Genomic DNA, 18,963 nt, shown 5'->3' with positions numbered 1-18,963 from the left:
TTTGCGATTTCTTGGTCTCATTTGATAGAATGGAAGACATATTACAGAAATAGAGATGATTTTGATTGGTTTTAGCACTGGAAATGGCTTGAAGCTGAGCTCAAAGTAGCAGAAATGTTAAATTTTTGCCGATATTCAAGAGTAAACAAACGACCTCACACATCTAATACACGCCAGCTGGTGGGTCTAATATGCATTCACAAATATGGTGATGATATTTATACAATTATTACAGTATTGCATAACAGTAAACCTTCTATTTTTTGGTGTGAATAAAAATTCATTATGTGAATAAAAAATCAAAATGGAATTTATTTGTAAAGCCTCAAAACGTAACTAATGAACAGAGGAAATGTTAGTTTAGTTCCAGGAATACCTACACTGTTTATTCTGGACCCTATTTTGAAATTGGAATATTTTGAACTTTGTGTTAAATTGGCCAAATTAACAATTTCCGATCACTTTAATTTGTAGTTGAAACAGTTGACTTGGCGATTTCTTGTGCTCAATCGATAGAATAGAAGTAATACTAGTGAAATAGCTAGGAATTTGGTTGACTGGAATAATGTAATTGGTCTAAAATGGGAGTCAAAGTCAGCAAAATCACCGATTTGTAAATATCGCTGACACATCAAAATTTGCGAGAGCATAATTTCGTCAATTTTCCATCAAATTTCGTACTTTTTGTTTTATTACCTTCACAAAAAGATTCTCTACCATTTCATAAGAAAAAATAACAATTTTTTTTTTTCTGAAAATTCTTGGACACTGGGGCACCACTTCAGATTTGGGCCTTGGACCCTGAAGGGGTTAAAACAATATCAAAGATGGATGACACAAACCCACTACTATTATAGTATGCTCCTTGCTTAGTGACGAGTTTGTTTTAGGACATAAGTCTTAGGAATGGAACTCATTTGTTAAGTCAGGAGAGGCTGTATATATAAAAAGGCAGCCCCCTTGAAGAGTTACCACACACCACACACTGTATGACCCTTCTGGGCTTAGTTCTTAGTTATGATTATAATAATAATAACTGAAGAGTTACCTGCTAATAAATTCAATTACTATACAATACTATATGATTCCTACCAATAATTTTCAGATTTCTTGTCAACAGAAGGATGGCATCAACATTGTTAACAAAGTTTTCATATACAGTAATTTACTAAATTATTAGCTTACCGGTTAATTGTCTTCTTGTCAATATTGAAATGGCCTGCAGTTTTTTTTTTAAGTCCAAAGTTCTCATCACCTCCATTTTTGAAATAATAATCCAAGACTTTAAGCTTAAAATCACTTGTGTAGGTAATCTTCTTGGAAGATGAAGCCATAGTAATGTATCTACAAACATAAATGAACTTGCATTAATACTGTAACCAAATCGCTGAAATTAATTCAAATATCTCTTTACTAAGAAACATTACTTAAATAATGTGTAAATAATACATATTTATAGACAGTGTACTTGAAGATAGACATGTGAAGCTCCTTGTATGCGTAGAGTACCATGCAAAACTCATAGGAATAACTTTGGAAAACAGAATGTACCAGTCTTGAGTTGAAAAACTGAATCCAGTAAGTTTATTTCGGTACAGGTACATAAAAGTACAATTATTATACACAACAACATATATGTAAATTACCTAGGACAGCCCATAAAAATCAAAGTGACTTATTTCTGATATCCCAACAAAGCAACATACAGCACAATGCAGTAGTGATCTTTCTATATCCTGAAAGCTGTTTTGTTTAATGGCAATCAAATATTATATGGAACTGTTGTTTTTTTATATAAAAAAATTACTTGTGGCTAGTGTTAACATAAGGACCCAAGTTTGAATCCAGGCCTATTCTGTTTTAAATGCAAACTCATACTGTATGTTTACGACACTGCCCTGTTAAGTGCCAGTCAATACAGTATTTGAACTGGAGTCATTTACAAAATGGTTAATAAACACTGTCCTTTATAAGCAATCATAATGAACAAGGCCCATGTTAGGCTCCTATACAATGAGTAGACTCCTACTCTTGCTCAACACTGAGCTCTACTCTTGTAAAAATCTCAATAAAAATCTCAAATACGAGATTACTAGCTATTCAAAACAAGATGATATGGTTTTATCCTGAACATGGGTACAAGAGAACTGATGTATAGGAAACACTACAAAAAATTCAAATATCATAATTAAGTTTTAAAAAATTGCTCTCATCCTGTGCCTAAACTACCTTGCCTCAAGTCTGGAAAGGGTTAAGAATCAAAATCAACATGGGAAAAATTATTCTGTGATGCCAACTTCATGCAGCCAGTCAAGGAGCCAATAGTAATGTCTATGAAACTTTTTAACATTAAATACATGAAAAAACAAACCCATAAGTATGTTTTTATTCAGAATCAATATACAAGTTTAGATTTTTACATTTGTGTTACAGAGAAACTTAAGTGTAAATTAACTTAGGATAACCCAATAAAGTCAAACACTGACTTGTTTCAAATGGAGATCAGGCAGCACCTGAGGAATGGGAAATAAAGAGGTTTGATCCATGAAAAGAAGGTAGTTCCACTTCTTGGATCACGAGCCCATCATCGACATCAAGGCAGCTTCCCCCTCTCTGAAGGTAAAACAAAGCTATTGAATATTAATTTCCATCTATTCAGGGTCCTGTCGAACAACAGGCATATTTCAACCATAAAATTACAATCTTTTTCCTCTTGTTCGTTAATAATAATTCTGACACTTTTTAAAGTTTACTAGGAAATCTAGAAGCACTTAACGGAATCTGAATTCAACTACATAAAGTAAAATTTGAAAGTAAAACTGCACGAAAGGGGGGTACACCTCAAATTCTTTAGTTACCCCTTGATCATATTTTCTCTCTCGTTTTAAATTTAACATTTTTATTAAAAAACTATCTAAATCAAAGAACATTACACGAACACAAGAAATGTTTCAAATACATAAAGATGGAGATGTGTGAGCATGGGGCAAGATTCCTACACACGATGGCCGTGGGAGAGAGTGGGCCAGCCAGAGGGACGAGTTGACGCCTTGCCATCACCCTCATCTTACACACCGGATTTATGCATATAAACCAACATCTAATTATGTAATACTTATGTAGAACGCTACTAGTGGGTCACATGTAAATTTCGACACGGTTCGCAAGGATGCTGGAAGATTATCCCGCGAGAAATTCCAAGAGAAAGATCAAAAAGGTGGCCCCTTGGCTTTGTGGCTTCGCCCCTTACGAAAAGGGATGTCGCACATCATCACATTTGAACTCATTTACAAGACTTCCGCTGCTCCGAAGACCTTGAATTTAAAACGAAATTACGTCCCGAATCTATACTCACTTGGCTGAGTTACTTCTGTAGGTTTCTGTTCATCATCTACTGAGTAAATGTTAAAATAGAGAAAATATTACAGTGACGCCTACCATATTCGCTGCCCTGCGACCGTCCACTAGTTCACACCAGGAGCCAGAGATGGCAGCTCCAGCAACCAGTTAAAACGCCTAGTTCTTCTGACGTATTTCACCGCCTTATTCAAACACCAATATGCATTTTTTTTCATCTGTCGTACTGATATTTAGAGATGGAAATGTGAAGTAGGAGTAAGAGTTTCGTCAGCAGCACTTACAAGTGTAGCGGTGGTTAATCTAGGGAAACGCCAAGGGTAGTCAGAATATATAGAAATATAATGAAAATCAATACCTTTGTACCCAGGCAGCAGCCATGATGAAGAATGGGAACACACCAAGAAGGCTACCACAAGCACCTTGCATGCAATTGCAAAATCTGAGTTTTATAACTCTCATATGTATATAAAACTCTTATATGTGTACTTGCTTCTGCCACCAGAAGTGAAACTAAACCATTTTAAAACAGGATTGATTATATTTTCCCCATTTACTTGATACAAAAAACAGTTTATGGCTATATATGGTTTGAATGGGATTCTACTGTTATTGCACAAGGAAAATAGACTTCAATAGAATCCAGAATATATATCTATCAGTAAATCTCCCATCGAGGGAGGTGCCTTGATGCCAGTGAAGAGTTCTTGATCCAAGAAATTACACCTATCCACCCTTAAATTTGATAACACTTTATTGCCTTCCATTTCCTACGTGCTGCCTGATTCCCTACGGGTTTAGCGCCTTCCCCTGATTTAGTAATAGAACTATCAGTGTATTTTATAAGTTAGATAATTTCTGTAATTCAGCTTCAATCACCTGAAAGAACAACTTTTTATATAAAAAAAAAACAGCAAATAAGAAGTTACAGCTACCATGTGGGTGGTTGGTCACTGTTATCCTACTTGAGTTTATTTTAACGTTAATCCCTGTCTGAAGTATCCTTCTATAGTCAGGATTTATCCCACACTAGTCAAGTAACTCCCAAGTAGCAGTTCAAGGACCCCAATAGAAATAAATCACTTTGACTTTATTTGGGGTTATTCTAAGTAATTTACCCCTCAAGGAAGGTTCCTTGATGTTGGTGAGGGGCTCTTGATTTAGGGAATTGGATCTGTGCTCCAGTTCCCTGAATTAAGCCTGAATGCCTTCCACATCCCCCCCCAGGCGCTGTATAATCCTCCGGGTTTAGCGCTTCCCCCTTGATTATAATAATAATCTAGGTAATTTACACATGTGCTGCCAGGTAAACTCCATGTATGATAATGTGTGTAACTGTATTTGTGTACCTGTACCTAAATAAACTTACTTACCAGTGTGTAGAAGCCACACCAACCTTGGGTCCGAGCTTTCAACCATGAACAAGGAATTCCCAGAGAATAATGACTCTTAGGTGGGACATGAGGGAACTTGGCGAGGGTAGGTTAAAAATTTTGTAGGTTTTAGGAGCTCTATAACTAGTTCCCGAGATAATAATAATAATAATAATAATAATAATAATAATAATAATAATAATAATAATAATAATAATAATAATCTTTATTTCTTTAAGTACGATATAAGTTATACAGACCATAGCTGACATCACTGACATATTATATAGAAAGTGTGGAAAATACTGTATATATTTTCCGGAAATACGGTAATTTATAGGTAAATAGATGCCCTATATTGTATTTTTAAAAGAAGTATGTTATCGAAAATGGGAAACCTGCGGCTGGGGAGGTGACTCGCCATCTTGGTTTTGAATTTTGTACAAACGTTGGTGTAATGGGAAGAATTTTTCGTGCTCTAGAGGATAAAATTGTGTTGACACCTCTCAAATAGGAGGCGAAATTGGTGGATGTGCATTCCTGCATAACTTGAGATATCAGACGACTGGACAAGACAGCTCCAGGAACCTCAGATAAGCTCTCTAGATTTGTGTGTAGATAAGATAAGATAAGATAAGATTTCGTTCGGATTTTTAACCCCGGAGGGTTAGCCACCCAGGATAACCCAAGAAAGTCAGTGCGTCATCGAGGACTGTCTAACTTATTTCCATTGGGGTCCTTAATCTTGTCCCCCAGGATGCGACCCACACCAGTCGACTAACACCCAGGTACCTATTTGCTGCTAGGTGAACAGGACAACAGGTGTAAGGAAACGTGTCGAAATGTTTCCACCCGCCGGGAATCGAACCCGGGCCCTCCGTGTGTGAAGCGGGAGCTTTAGCCACCAGGCCAGCATTATTTTCATAGATTTAGTTAGAGTGAGGTTTTCTGAGTATGATACACATTAATCTCCAGTCAAATTGGTGAGTGATATTAAGATATATTTTCCTTCTGTTATGTAATTGTGTATATATATAACCATTTATTATTTTTAATATACAGTCTACAAATTTATATATTTACCAGTATTCCTGGTGTATGTATATTTCATTTAATTAATAGGTCCAGAGCAACTTGTGGTTATGACAGTGGTAGGTATCGAAGGGGGACATTTTTTGCGACCTAGGTGTCCCAAATTCCTACTTGTCTATGTAACATTGATAAATAATAATTATCTTTGTTATCATTTACTGTTATGTACATAATTAGTTACATTCAGATAAATGCAATTTTCCACAGAAAGCTCCTGGTTATGTAGAACATTTCTGGCAATTTAGGTTGGTCTTTTACCCCAGGCTGCTACCCACAACAGTCAGCTAATACCCAGGCACCTGCTTACTGCTAGGTGAACAGGGACATCAGATGTAACAAAACATATTCAACGTTTCCACCCATACTGGGGAATGAACCACGGACTTGCAGTATGTGAGGCGAGTGCGTTGCCAACCAAGCCTGGGTATCTTTATTGCCAACAGGTTTCGCCTATGCTACAGGCTTTTTTAATTTAATATACAGGAGATATACTGAAGACAATTAATTTTACGGTGTTCAGTCCCTTACCTCTAATCTATCTAACCCCTTGATAGGTGACGCAACTGGACATGAATGCATTCACTTAGGACACCTGTCTATAATGAAGACGTTTCGGTCATTGATCAATTCAAATACCTGAGGAATATGAGAGGAAGCTGGCTATATATAGGTACAGGAGAGTGTAGTAATAGTAGTACTAGGTGAAGGACGCCAGAAGTGGAGAAAGGTTTATCTTTCTGGCAGCCTCGTGGAAGTATGATAATAATATCACATGGAATAATGTTTGGGAAATATTATAATTGCTAACTTTTCGAATGATAGTGTTGGTGGCATTAAATCTGCTTCCCAGTAGATCATTTCAGCATCTGGCCAGAGTATGAGATCTCCCTGACTCCCTCAGTGTTTCTGTGTATGACACATGTATTTCTAGTGCCATCCGTGGTATAGGCTATTTGGTGTTTATAAATTATCATAGACGTCTTTCCCAGGTAAACTTTGTCACACTTCCCACAATGGATGGTGTATTCTCTCAGTGGAAATAAGTTAAGGACCTCAATGGAAATTAATAACTTTTGACTTTTTTGGAGATTATTCTAGATAATTTGCACATGTATGTATAACAACTGTACTTATGTGTATCTGTACTAAATAAACTTACTATTTCCTTATAAGGAAAATTAAATGGAGACTTCTTAGTGAAGTCACCAATTGAAGCAGTTTACCTGGAGAGGGTTTCGGGGGGTCAACGCCCCCGCGGCTCGGTCTGAGACCAGGCCTCATGGTGGATCAGGGTCTGATCAACCAGGCTGCTACTGCTGCCCGCACGCAAGCTGACGTACGAACCACAGCCCGGTTGGTCAGGTACTGACTTTAGGTGCCTGTGCAGTGGTTTACCTGGAGTTTACCTGGAGAGTGGTGGTGATTTACTCTTACTTATAACAATAATTTTTAAAGGGGTGAACCGGTAAGCTGGCGGAAGGTCTCAGTCAGATGACCTAAAGCTCCAGCTGCGGGTCATCATATGACCCACGTCAGGAAACACTTGTTCAGTTTCCTGACAAAATTAACCTAAATGTCTATGGAATGTAAGCGCATTTTTCTTCCAAAAACTCAAGGCTACTGATATATAGACCGGGGTGGCATAGATCACTCCCAAGGAATGTGATCTATGCCACCCGGGAGTGAACTTATGCTCCCAGATGGTTCATGACCCCCACGGGTTGAGTGCTCCACCATGAGTAGCACTGATAGTGATGCCGTCTAGTGGTGGTGTAGTAGTGCCATCTAGTGGTGGTAGTGAGAGTTAGTCAGTTATCAGTGATGGTGTTATAGTGAAGGTCAGGACAGTGACCAACCTCAAGGTCACTAAAGGTCAGTTGAACTTCAGTAGTCGTTCGGGAGAGTTGAGTTGCCCCTCGTCCTGCCATTCCCCCCGGCTTTACCGCTTCCTCATTCTTTTAATACACCTAAATAACGTAAGTATTGTCTGGTGGCGTATTTGTCAGTACAACAGCAGAGTTGAGCTGCAGCTCCTGGTCCCCTCCCCAGTTTGGTCACCAAATTATTTTTTTTATATTTTATTGAAAATACACTTCATTACAACAATAAACCCTGTAACCAAGGGTGAAAAACAATTAAATCATAAAACATACAATGTTGCACCATACCGGCATACACAGTTTACCTATAACCCATTACATGTGACACGAAATCTAACAGATACACACTAGGGATACATATGACTGAACATACGTTATAGAAGAATCACCTACACCAAAAATACAATACATTAATATACACATCCCTGACCATATTATAAACTTTGCCTTTGAACAGCAATACTAAACTTGTACCTATATGGCTAGGCTCACAAAGAAAAAGGTACAGTGTATACAGTACTAACCAGTAACTTGGCCTGACACTACATCAGGTCGTAAACTTAACTAGAGCAATTTAATAAGTACATACATGATGCATGCATCTGTTAAAACCAATAAAAGAACATACTGCCGTATAGTGACTTAGACCGGCCTTTCCCACTTCCCTAAACAGATTACAACTCATACCTAATAAATTATTTCCCCTCCTACACTATGCCAAACGACACAACGGCTACATCATACATTCCCTAATACACCTAAAACATAGGTATGTTATACCACAAGAATACAAATGCATACCCAGTCATACAATTATAAACCCGGCATGTATCCAAGCCCTCACCTTGCATATTACTTAATTTTTTCCCTCTCAACATTGACCCCATTGGAAATAAGTCACTCTGTCTGACTTTTCTGGGTTATCCCAGGTTCTCTACACATATGCTCTTGGTCTGAGGAATTAGCCCTGTCGGTCTTCTTCCTCAGACCGAACCTAATTACCCCCCATTCTCCCCTCCCCTATCCCATCCTCCCCATCCTCCCCTTTTTCCATTCCTCCTCCTCCTCCCCACCCCTCCCTTTTGCCCTTCCTGTTTTTGGCCTTTGGGATTTCTCCCACAGGCGCGCTAGTTCCTAGGTAGGGGAAAGGACACCGGGGTCCATCCCATTCCGTTGAGGTTCTTGGTGGTGGCGTAGTTTGCCGTGGAATGTGGATTGCCTGGGGATGTCCCGATCCCTCTCCGGTATCCCGGAGTAGCTTTGGGTATCTTTCGGGCGACGGGTGTATCTCTGGAAGCCACCTTTCGGATTCCGGGGGTGATGGCCGAAGGAGGTAGTCAGTAAATGTGGGGCTGATAGTGCTGTCCTGGGAGACAGTAATGGTGAAGCTGGAGGTGCTGTCCTGGGAGACAGAAATGGTGAAGTTGGAGATATTGTCCTGGGAGACAGTAATGGTGAAGCTGGAGATTTTGTCCAGGTAGTCGGGAATTATACGCAGGAAGGAATACATATAAATGACCTCATAGAGGACAGGAGCCATAGTAGGGAAACAAGTGTAGTCAAAGATAAGATAAAACCAATATTGCAAACCAGAAATACCGCAGGAAATAGCAAACAAGAGGACTCCAATAGCAATAGTGAGGATAAATTACCAAAAACAACTGGTGGGAGCTCCATTGTTGGTGCTAAGGAGGATAGGAATAAGACAGGGAAACATGCACCAACAGGGAATACAGTCACAGAAACCCAAGGCAAACGGAAACCAAGCCTGTGCACATACTATGCACTTGGTATCTGCTGGCATGGGAAATCTGGAAAAACAGATGGGACATGCAACTATGACCACCCTAGAAAATGTCATGCCCATATGACAACAGGAAAATGCAAACTCCCTTCCTGTAAGCTTTTTCACCCTGAAATGTGTACCTCTTCAGTACAGGAAAGACTGTGCTATAACTTAAATTGCCAGGCATACCATCTAAAGGGGACAAAAAGATACAAAACATCCAGGCCATGGGAAAACCTGGGTAGCCACAGCCACTCAAGAGGGAGAGGTTTTTTAGTGCCAGGAAGGAAAAAAAATTGGCAGGAAATGGCAGAAATCGTACACCAAATCCAGTCATTCCTGGAGTGGAACCACAGTCGATGGCCTCCACTCCAAACCAACAGATACAGATACTAATGCCGGAAAAAAAATCCCCCCCCAGTACCAACAATACCACCAGTCCGATAACATTCTTCTTTGCAAATATACAGGGTCTAAAGCCAGCAATAAACAACAAAATACCTTTCATCCGTGGACTGCTTGCAGAGGCAAAGGCAATGTTCGCGGCTTTCACTGAGACCCACATAAAGGATCACTTGGACAACGAAATATGGATCCCAGGTTACAACCTATACAGATGTGACAGAGTGAACAGGCAAAAGGGGGGGGTTGGCCTGTACATTGCAGAGTCACTTGTTTGCACAGAACTGCTTAATGCCTCAAATGACGTAGTGGAAGTTTTAGCAGTAAAGGTCGAGAACCAAAACCTAGTCATTGTGGTAGTCTACAAGCCTCCGGATGCAACATCCCAGCAATTCCAGGAACAGCTGTTAAAAATTGACCACTGTCTGGAAAATCTTCCAGCTCCTGCACCCAACATCTTGCTCCTGGGGGATTTCAACTTAAGGCACCTAAAATGGAGGAATATAGCAAATAATATTGTTGCAGTAATAACACCAGGAGGCAGCTCTGATGAAAACTCACACTCACACGAGCTTTTAAATCTCTGCACAAAATTCAATTTAAACCAGCAAATAATAGAGCCTACTAGACTGGAGAATACACTAGACCTCATCTTCACTAACAATGATGATCTGATAAGAAATGTCACCATATCAAAAACAATATACTCAGATCACAACATAATTGAGGTTCAGACATGTATGCGTGGAGCCCCAGACCGACAAAATGAGACTAGTCACGAGGGAGCATTCACCAAATTCAACTTCAATAACAAAAACATAAAGTGGGACCAAGTAAACCAAGTCCTAACCGATATAAGCTGGGAAGATATACTAAGCAACACAGACCCAAACTTATGCCTAGAACAGATTAACTCGGTGGCACTCGATGTATGCACAAGGCTTATTCCTCTAAGAAAAAGGAGGAGTAGATGTAAAATAGAAAGAGACAGGCGCTCCCTTTACAGGCGACGGAAAAGAATAACAGAGCGGCTAAAAGAGGTCAATATATCAGAAATGCGCAGGGAGACACTGGTCAGAGAAATAGCAAGCATCGAACTTAAGCTAAAAGAATCCTTTAGGAGTCAGGAATCGCGGGAAGAACTAAAAGCCATAAATGAAATCGAAAGAAACCCAAAGTATTTCTTCTCCTATGCCAAATCAAAATCGAGAACAACGTCCAGTATTGGGCCCCTACTTAAACAAGATGGGTCCTACACAGATGACAGCAAGGAAATGAGTGAGCTACTCAAGTCCCAATATGACTCAGTTTTTAGCAAGCCGCTAACCAGACTGAGAGTCGAAGATCAAAATGAATTTTTTATGAGAGAGCCACAAAATTTGATTAACACAAGCCTATCCGATGTTATCCTGACGCCAAATGACTTCGAACAGGCGATAAATGACATGCCCATGCACTCTGCCCCAGGGCCAGACTCATGGAACTCTGTGTTCATCAAGAACTGCAAGAAGCCCCTATCACGAGCCTTTTCCATCCTATGGAGAGGGAGCATGGACACGGGGGTCGTCCCTCAGTTACTAAAAACAACAGACATAGCCCCACTCCACAAAGGGGGCAGTAAAGCAACAGCAAAGAACTACAGACCAATAGCACTAACATCCCATATCATAAAAATCTTTGAAAAGGTCCTAAGAAGCAAGATCACCACCCATCTAGAAACCCATCAGTTACACAACCCAGGGCAACATGGGTTTAGAACAGGTCGCTCCTGTCTGTCTCAACTACTGGATCACTACGACAAGGTCCTAAATGCACTAGAAGACAAAAAGAATGCAGATGTAATATATACAGACTTTGCAAAAGCCTTCGACAAGTGTGACCATGGCGTAATAGCGCACAAAATGCGCGCTAAAGGAATAACAGGAAAAGTTGGTCGATGGATCTATAATTTCCTCACTAACAGAACACAGAGAGTAGTCGTCAACAGAGTAAAGTCCGAGGCAGCTACGGTGAAAAGCTCTGTTCCACAAGGCACAGTACTAGCTCCCATCTTGTTCCTCATCCTCATATCCGACATAGACAAGGATGTCAGCCACAGCACCGTGTCTTCCTTTGCAGATGACACCCGAATCTGCATGACAGTGTCTTCCATTGCAGACACTGCAAGGCTCCAGGCGGACATCAACCAAATCTTTCAGTGGGCTGCAGAAAACAATATGAAGTTCAACGATGAGAAATTTCAATTACTCAGATATGGTAAACATGAGGAAATTAAATCTTCATCAGAGTACAAAACAAATTCTGGCCACAAAATAGAGCGAAACACCAACGTCAAAGACCTGGGAGTGATTATGTCGGAGGATCTCACCTTCAAGGACCATAACATTGTATCAATCGCATCTGCTAGAAAAATGACAGGATGGATAATGAGAACCTTCAAAACTAGGGAGGCCAAGCCCATGATGACACTCTTCAGGTCACTTGTTCTATCTAGGCTGGAATATTGCTGCACTCTAACAGCACCTTTCAAGGCAGGTGAAATTGCCGACCTAGAAAATGTACAGAGAACTTTCACGGCGCGCATAACGGAGATAAAACACCTCAATTACTGGGAGCGCTTGAGGTTTCTAAACCTGTATTCCCTGGAACGCAGGAGGGAGAGATACATGATTATATACACCTGGAAAATCCTAGAGGGACTAGTACCGAACTTGCACACGAAAATCACTCACTACGAAAGCAAAAGACTTGGCAGACGATGCACCATCCCCCCAATGAAAAGCAGGGGTGTCACTAGCACGTTAAGAGACCATACAATAAGTGTCAGGGGACCGAGACTGTTCAACTGCCTCCCAGCACACATAAGGGGGATTACCAACAGACCCCTGGCAGTCTTCAAGCTGGCACTGGACAAGCACCTAAAGTCAGTTCCTGATCAGCCGGGCTGTGGCTCGTACGTTGGTTTGCGTGCAGCCAGCAGCAACAGCCTGGTTGATCAGGTGCTGATCCACCAGGAGGCCTGGTCACAGACCGGGCCGCGGGGGCGTTGACCCCCGAAACTCTCTCCAGGTCCAGGTCGAGGTATGCTTTGTGGTGGATATCCGGCTGCCCTCTCTTTTGTCCACCGAGGTAGCTCGGCAGATGTGAGGTTGCTATCCCGGATTGCTGGTTTACTGGCATGAAGGGTAGGGTATGGCACGGGTTCCATGCTGCATCTGCGCTACTAGCGGTGTTGAGGTCCTCTTGGGCGCAGAGGGAGATTTCCGGCCCTTTCATTCCTCCTGGGAACTATTCCTCCCCGCTCCCCCCTTTTTTTATTCTTTTTTTTATTTTTATTTTCTTTTCTTTCTTTTTTTTTCTTAAAAGCAAAAAGCAAAGGAGTAACCTAACCATGGCAGCCCTAGTCCATGAACCCACTACCCCCGGGCCCCTTCTTGATACCGCACCCCATTCTGAACCTGCCTTGTGTTTAGACCACTCTTCGGACACTCCTGATGCCCCTGTACCTCTTGCTGGTGCTGTTTCCTCACCCGCTTCAGGTACCGGGGCTTCGACTGACTCCTTCGATTTGTCTGAACTCCGCTCTCCTTTGACTATGCTTCCAGCTTCTCCCTATATGGTACGGCAATTTTCGAATCACCCGCCCATTTCACGCCGGACCAACTCCGGTCCTACTCCTAAACGCCAACGTCAATCTCCTGATGATGCTCCTTCGTTACCTTCCCATTCTACTCGGAAAAGACCGACACGTCAAGCACTCCCTCTCCACGCTCAGTTTCAGACCACACAATGGACTAAATTCTTTACTTTAAGACCGACTTCTTCTTCTGTCTACCTTTCTGACCATAGTATTGGCAAAGCGCTCCTGCGTCATGTTGGTAGAGATATTTCATTTCATGCTCTCAAGAGCGGTATGCGCATTGTCACTGTCCAGAATGCTGCCCAAGCTCATGATCTTTCTCTCCTTTCGAATATCGATACTACTCCTGTCACTATTGAAAAACATCTTTCTCTCAATTCTTGTAGTGGTACTGTCATTCTGCCCCATACCATAGTCCAACAGAATTTCCAGTCATGTGGCAATGACATTTTTGAACAGCTGGAACTCCAGGATCTCCCAATCCTCAAAGTAGACACTTATGTCCTTCCTGCCTGGGGGCGGAGACGTTACCCTTGCAATGTGGCTTATTTAACTTTTGACAGCCAAGAACTCCCGTCCTCTGTATATGTCGCGGGACATCGGTTACAAGTTCGAAAGGTGATACCTACACTGCAACAATGTAGAAATTGCTGGCGTTTTGGTCACCCAGCGAAATATTGCAGATCTATGGCCGAATGCCCAGTCTGTGGTGCCGACGACCATTCTAATACATCTTGCAGTCACCCTCCATCTTGCCTTAATTGTAATGAAGCTCACCCTTCGTACTCCCGCCGTTGCCAGGTCTACTTAAATGAACGTGAAATCCGTTGCCTCAAAGAGGCAGAGGGTCTCCCTTATGCTATGGCAGTTACTCATCTCCACCTCCAATGGAGACTACCCTGTGTTTCTTATTCTCGTGTTTCCAAACATCCCCCCACTTCTGGGGTCCCATCTTCTGCAGCCTCCTCTGTTGTTACCCCTCCCATAGCCACTACGGCATCTAATCCTTTTGCTGTCCTTGGCTCTGATGTCCCGACTACAACTCAGTCTGTTCTCACATCTTCGCGTCCTTCCTCACAAGCCCCAGTATCGACAAGACCTCATACAACACCTAATACCAATCGCTCCCCTACTCAGAAGTCCAAAAAATCCACATTGCTCAAATCTTCTTTGCCCCTTCCTTCCCTTCTTCCACCTCCACACTTTACCTTTCCAGTCTCTGTACCTAGTTCTTCCCCTCTCTCTGGCTCTATTACAAGTGTGGAGATTCACCCTCCTCCTCGTACTATGCCTTCCACCCCCGTCCCCTCCCAAGTTTCTCCCTCTAATGCCACCTCCCAGGTTTCTGCCTCTTCTGTCCCCCCCACACTTCATCTCCAGTCCCTTACACTCTTCCCTCCCCCTCTACTTTGGTACAGTCCATTACTGTCCCAATCTTTACTCACCCTCCTCCTCCTATCTCCAATATGGTCTCCCATACATCTTTGAATTCAGAAACACTTGAAGCCATTTCAGAATATATTGCAGAGACTAAACCTTCAATGGACACTGATTCACTTCCTGTTCCTTCACTTCCCTCTCCTCCATCTTCACAACCCCATTCTTCGCAACGCTCCATTCCTTCGCTACTTGAACGTCTTCCAATGCCACCACACGTTGACTTTTCTAACCCCTCTAGTCCGTAGGTGCCTTTACCTACAGATTCCTGATATTTTCATCACCAATCATGGCCTATTTACAGTGGAATATCTGCGGCCTCGGGTAATCGGGGTGAGCTTCAGATGTTGCTTTCCAGGTTTTCCCCTGTTGGTGCTTGCTTACAAGAACCAAAATTACACTCGGCTGTTTTCCAACCTATCTCAGGCTATAATTTATTGTATTCTTCGGATCCTTTCTCAGATGGGACCTTTAATGAAAGTGCCCTTCTTCTACGCAATGATATTCCGTACTGTCAACTATTTGTCCATACCTCGCTGCATTACACTGCAGCCCGTATCCACTTGAATAAGTGGTTTACAATATGTTCTTTATATCTCTCTCCTTCTCGTGCATTTTCTATCCCAGACTTTGCCTTTCTTGTTTCATCCTTTCCACCACCACTTCTGTTACTTGGTGATTTTAATGCCCACCATTTCCTCTGGGGGGATTCTCATTGTGACTCACGTGGCATCCAGTTGGAGGCTTTTCTCGCCTCTCACCCCCCTCCATGTTTTAAATACGGGTTCTCCCACCCATTTTGATCCTCGTACTCATACTCTCTCTTGCATCGATCTATCAGTCTGCTCTTCCTCCACTGCACTAGACTTCACCTGGTCTGTTCTACCAGACTTACATGACAGTGATCATTTTCCGATCATTCTTACTTCTCCTTCCTATTCACCACCTTTCCGTAGCCCTCGCTGGCAATTTGATCGGGCAAATTGGGATCTTTACTCACACCTCACTGCTTTTAGTGAGGTTCCTTCTTCATCCTCCATTGATGAGCTCCTACACATCTTCTCGACGTCAGTTTATACCGCAGCTTCTCATTCTATACCCCAAACCTCAGGCAGGCATTCTCAGAAGTGCGTGCCTTGGTGGTCTCCTGCTTGTGCTCGTGCAGTATGTTTGAAACGTGCTGCATGGGGCAGGTACCGGTACAATAGAACCGCTGAGAGACTTCTTGATTTTAAGCAGAAGCGTGCGATCGCTCACCGTGTCATCCGTGAAGCTAAACGCACTTGTTGGCGAGACTATGTTTCCACCATCACCTCTGCTTCTTCTATGAGTGCAGTCTGGAAAAAAGTGAGGAAATTGAGTGGTAAATACTCTCCTGACCCGGCTCCTGTTCTACGGGTCGCTGGTGTTGATGTAGCAAACCCTCTCGACGTTGCCATTGAACTTGGCACACATCTGGTCCGTATTTCCCGAGGGCTCCATCTATGCCCCTCGTTTCTTTCCTCAAAGTCTGCCAGAGAGTTAGTACCCTTGGACTTTTCTTCTCTCAGAGAAGAACAGTATAATGTGCCTTTTACACTTCAAGAACTGGAGGCAACGCTCTCAGCTTGCCGATCATCGGCAGCTGGGCCTGACGACATTCATATTCGTATGTTACAACATTTACATCGGTCAGCCCTTGTAGTCCTCTTACCTCTCTTCAATCTTATTTGGGCACAAGGAGTTCTTCCCCAGCTGTGGAAATCTGCCATTGTTCTCCCTTTCCACAAACCGGGTACTACAGGACATGATGCCTCCCACTATCGCCCCATCGCTCTTACTAGTGCAGTTTGCAAAGTGATGGAACGTCTCGTAAATCGACGTTTAATTTGGTATTTAGAGACACACAACAGTCTCTCCACTAGTCAATATGGCTTTCGTAAGGGTCGTTCTACCATAGACCCCTTACTACGCTTGGATACGTATGTTCGTAATGCCTTTGCGAATAATCACTCAGTTATTGCCATATTTTTTGACCTTGAGAAGGCATATGACACAACTTGGAGGTATAATATTTTGGCCCAGGCCCATTCCTTAGGCCTCCGAGGCAATCTACCATCGTTCCTTAAGAACTTTTTAACTGACAGACACTTCCGTGTTCGAGTCAATAATGTTCTTTCCCCGGACTTCGTCCAAGCTGAAGGTGTCCCTCAGGGATGTGTTCTAACACAACACTGTTTCTCCTTGCTATAAATGATTTGGCCTCTGTTCTTCCACCCAATATTTGGTCATCACTCTATGTTGATGACTTCGCTATTGCTTGTGCAGGCGCTGACTGTCATCTTATTGCAGTTTCTCTCCAGCATGCGGTCGACCGTGTTTCCACTTGGGCCACCACGCATGGGTTTAAATTTTCAAGTACCAAAACTCACCAAATTACTTTCACTAGACGCTCTGTTATCTCCGACCATCCTTTGTATCTCTATGGCTCCCGTATCCCCGAACGTGATACAGTCAGGTTTCTAGGCCTTCTCTTTGACCGTCGGTTATCCTGGAAACCTCACATAACCTCTCTGAAGGCAACTTGTCACAGCCGGCTAAACCTTCTTAAAACCCTTGCTCATCTTTCCTGGGGAGCTGATCGTCGAACTCTGCTTCGCCTACATTCAGCCCTCGTTTTATTGAAACTCGATTATGGTGACTAGATTTATTCTGCGGCCTCTCCTGCTACTCTCTCTAGCCTTAACTCTATCCATCACCAAGGATTACGTTTGTGCCTTGGTGCTTTTTGCTCTTCCCCTGTTGAGAGCCTCTATACAGAAGCGAATGTTCCATCCTTGTCTGATCGCCATGATGCCCATTGCCTTCGCTACTATGTACGCTCTCACGATCTACACAATCCTTCCATTTATAGAATGGTCACCGATATTAGTAGACATTCTTTATTCGTTCGCCGTCCCTGTTTGCTCTGTCCCTTTTCTCTTCGCCTACATTCACTCTTGTCTTCCCTTCAGTTACCACCTTTATATGTTCATGTAGCATCTCACTTTTCCCTACCCCCCTGGGAAGTTCCAGCTGTTCGGGTTTGTTCTTTCTCACTCCCTTGCTCGAAAGCTCAACTGCCTACAGTGGCTTCCCGCTCTCTTTTTCTTGATCACTTCCACTCCCATTCTCATGACACCGCTGTGTACACAGATGGCTCTAAGTCTTCAGACGGCGTCGGATTCGCAGCAGTGTTTCCGGACAGCGTCCGCATCTATGCCTGTGTCATCATTTGTAGTAGTCTCAGACTCCCTTAGTGCTCTACAGGCTATACGAAAATTTGATACATCTCATCCCCTAGTTCTCCGTATCCAACTTTGGCTGCGCCGTATCTCTACCAAACATAAAGATATTGTTTTTTGTTGGGTCCCTGGTCATGTCGACGTACAGGGCAATGAACAAGCAGACACTGCTGCGCGGTCAGCAGTACATGACCTACCAATTTCCTATCGAGGTGTTCCATTTCTGGACTATTTTGCTGCAATAGCTACCCACCTTCGCACCCGTTGGCAACAACGTTGGTCAACTCTACTTGGTAACAAACTTCATTCTATTAAACCGAGCATAGGTTACTGGCTGTCTTCTTGTCATCAGTGCCGAGGTTGGGAGACCACTCTCTCCCACCTTCGCATTGGTCACACTCGTCTTACTCATGGGTATCTCATGGAGAAGCACCCTGTTCCTCTCTGTGAGCAGTGTCAAGTTGTGGTGTTGATTAGCCACGTTCTGTTAGACTGCCCTCTCTATCAACGAGCACGCAGAATTTACCTCCAACGTCGTCTTCGTTCTACTACTCTCTCTTTACCTTCCCTTCTTGCTGATGGACCCTCCTTTAATCCTGACTCTCTCATTGACTTCTTGACAACGACTGATTTACTCCACAAACTCTGATGATACTTTTCGCACTCCCCTCAGCCCTTTCTAGTTCAGTCTCTTGCTGCCCTTTACCCTTTCACCATCCACTGCCCCACTGTT

The 18,963-nt window shown here is 42.6% G+C and overlaps 2 protein-coding genes across 8 annotated transcripts in view; one reads left to right on the top strand and one right to left on the bottom strand.

Moving 5' to 3' along the window:
* LOC128703202 (uncharacterized) overlaps window positions 1-3,485 on the bottom strand; it is a gene marked incomplete at its 3' end in the record, with an annotated part of 32,405 nt that extends 28,920 nt beyond the window's left edge. The window contains 3 exon segments of one of the 4 annotated variants that reach the window (XM_070103428.1): window positions 1,186-1,344; window positions 2,487-2,613; window positions 3,356-3,445. In XM_070103428.1, the coding sequence (XP_069959529.1) occupies window positions 1,186-1,334 (149 nt within the window). 4 annotated transcript variants of the gene reach the window in all.
* Window positions 3,486-7,707: 4,222 nt separating this feature from the next.
* LOC128703197 (uncharacterized) overlaps window positions 7,708-18,963 on the top strand; it is a 96,841-nt gene continuing 85,585 nt past the window's right edge. For all 4 annotated transcript variants that reach the window (XR_011394422.1, XR_011394421.1, XR_011394426.1 and 1 more), the window contains exon 1: window positions 7,708-7,798. The gene's annotated coding sequence lies outside the window, so the exon portion shown is untranslated. The remainder of the gene's footprint in view (window positions 7,799-18,963) is intronic.

This window comes from Cherax quadricarinatus, chromosome 85 (assembly GCF_038502225.1).
Source record: "Cherax quadricarinatus isolate ZL_2023a chromosome 85, ASM3850222v1, whole genome shotgun sequence".
Classification (NCBI taxonomy): domain Eukaryota; kingdom Metazoa; phylum Arthropoda; class Malacostraca; order Decapoda; family Parastacidae; genus Cherax; species Cherax quadricarinatus.
Note: the sequence above shows the minus strand (reverse complement) of the source record. Positions and strands in the feature narration are given on the sequence as shown.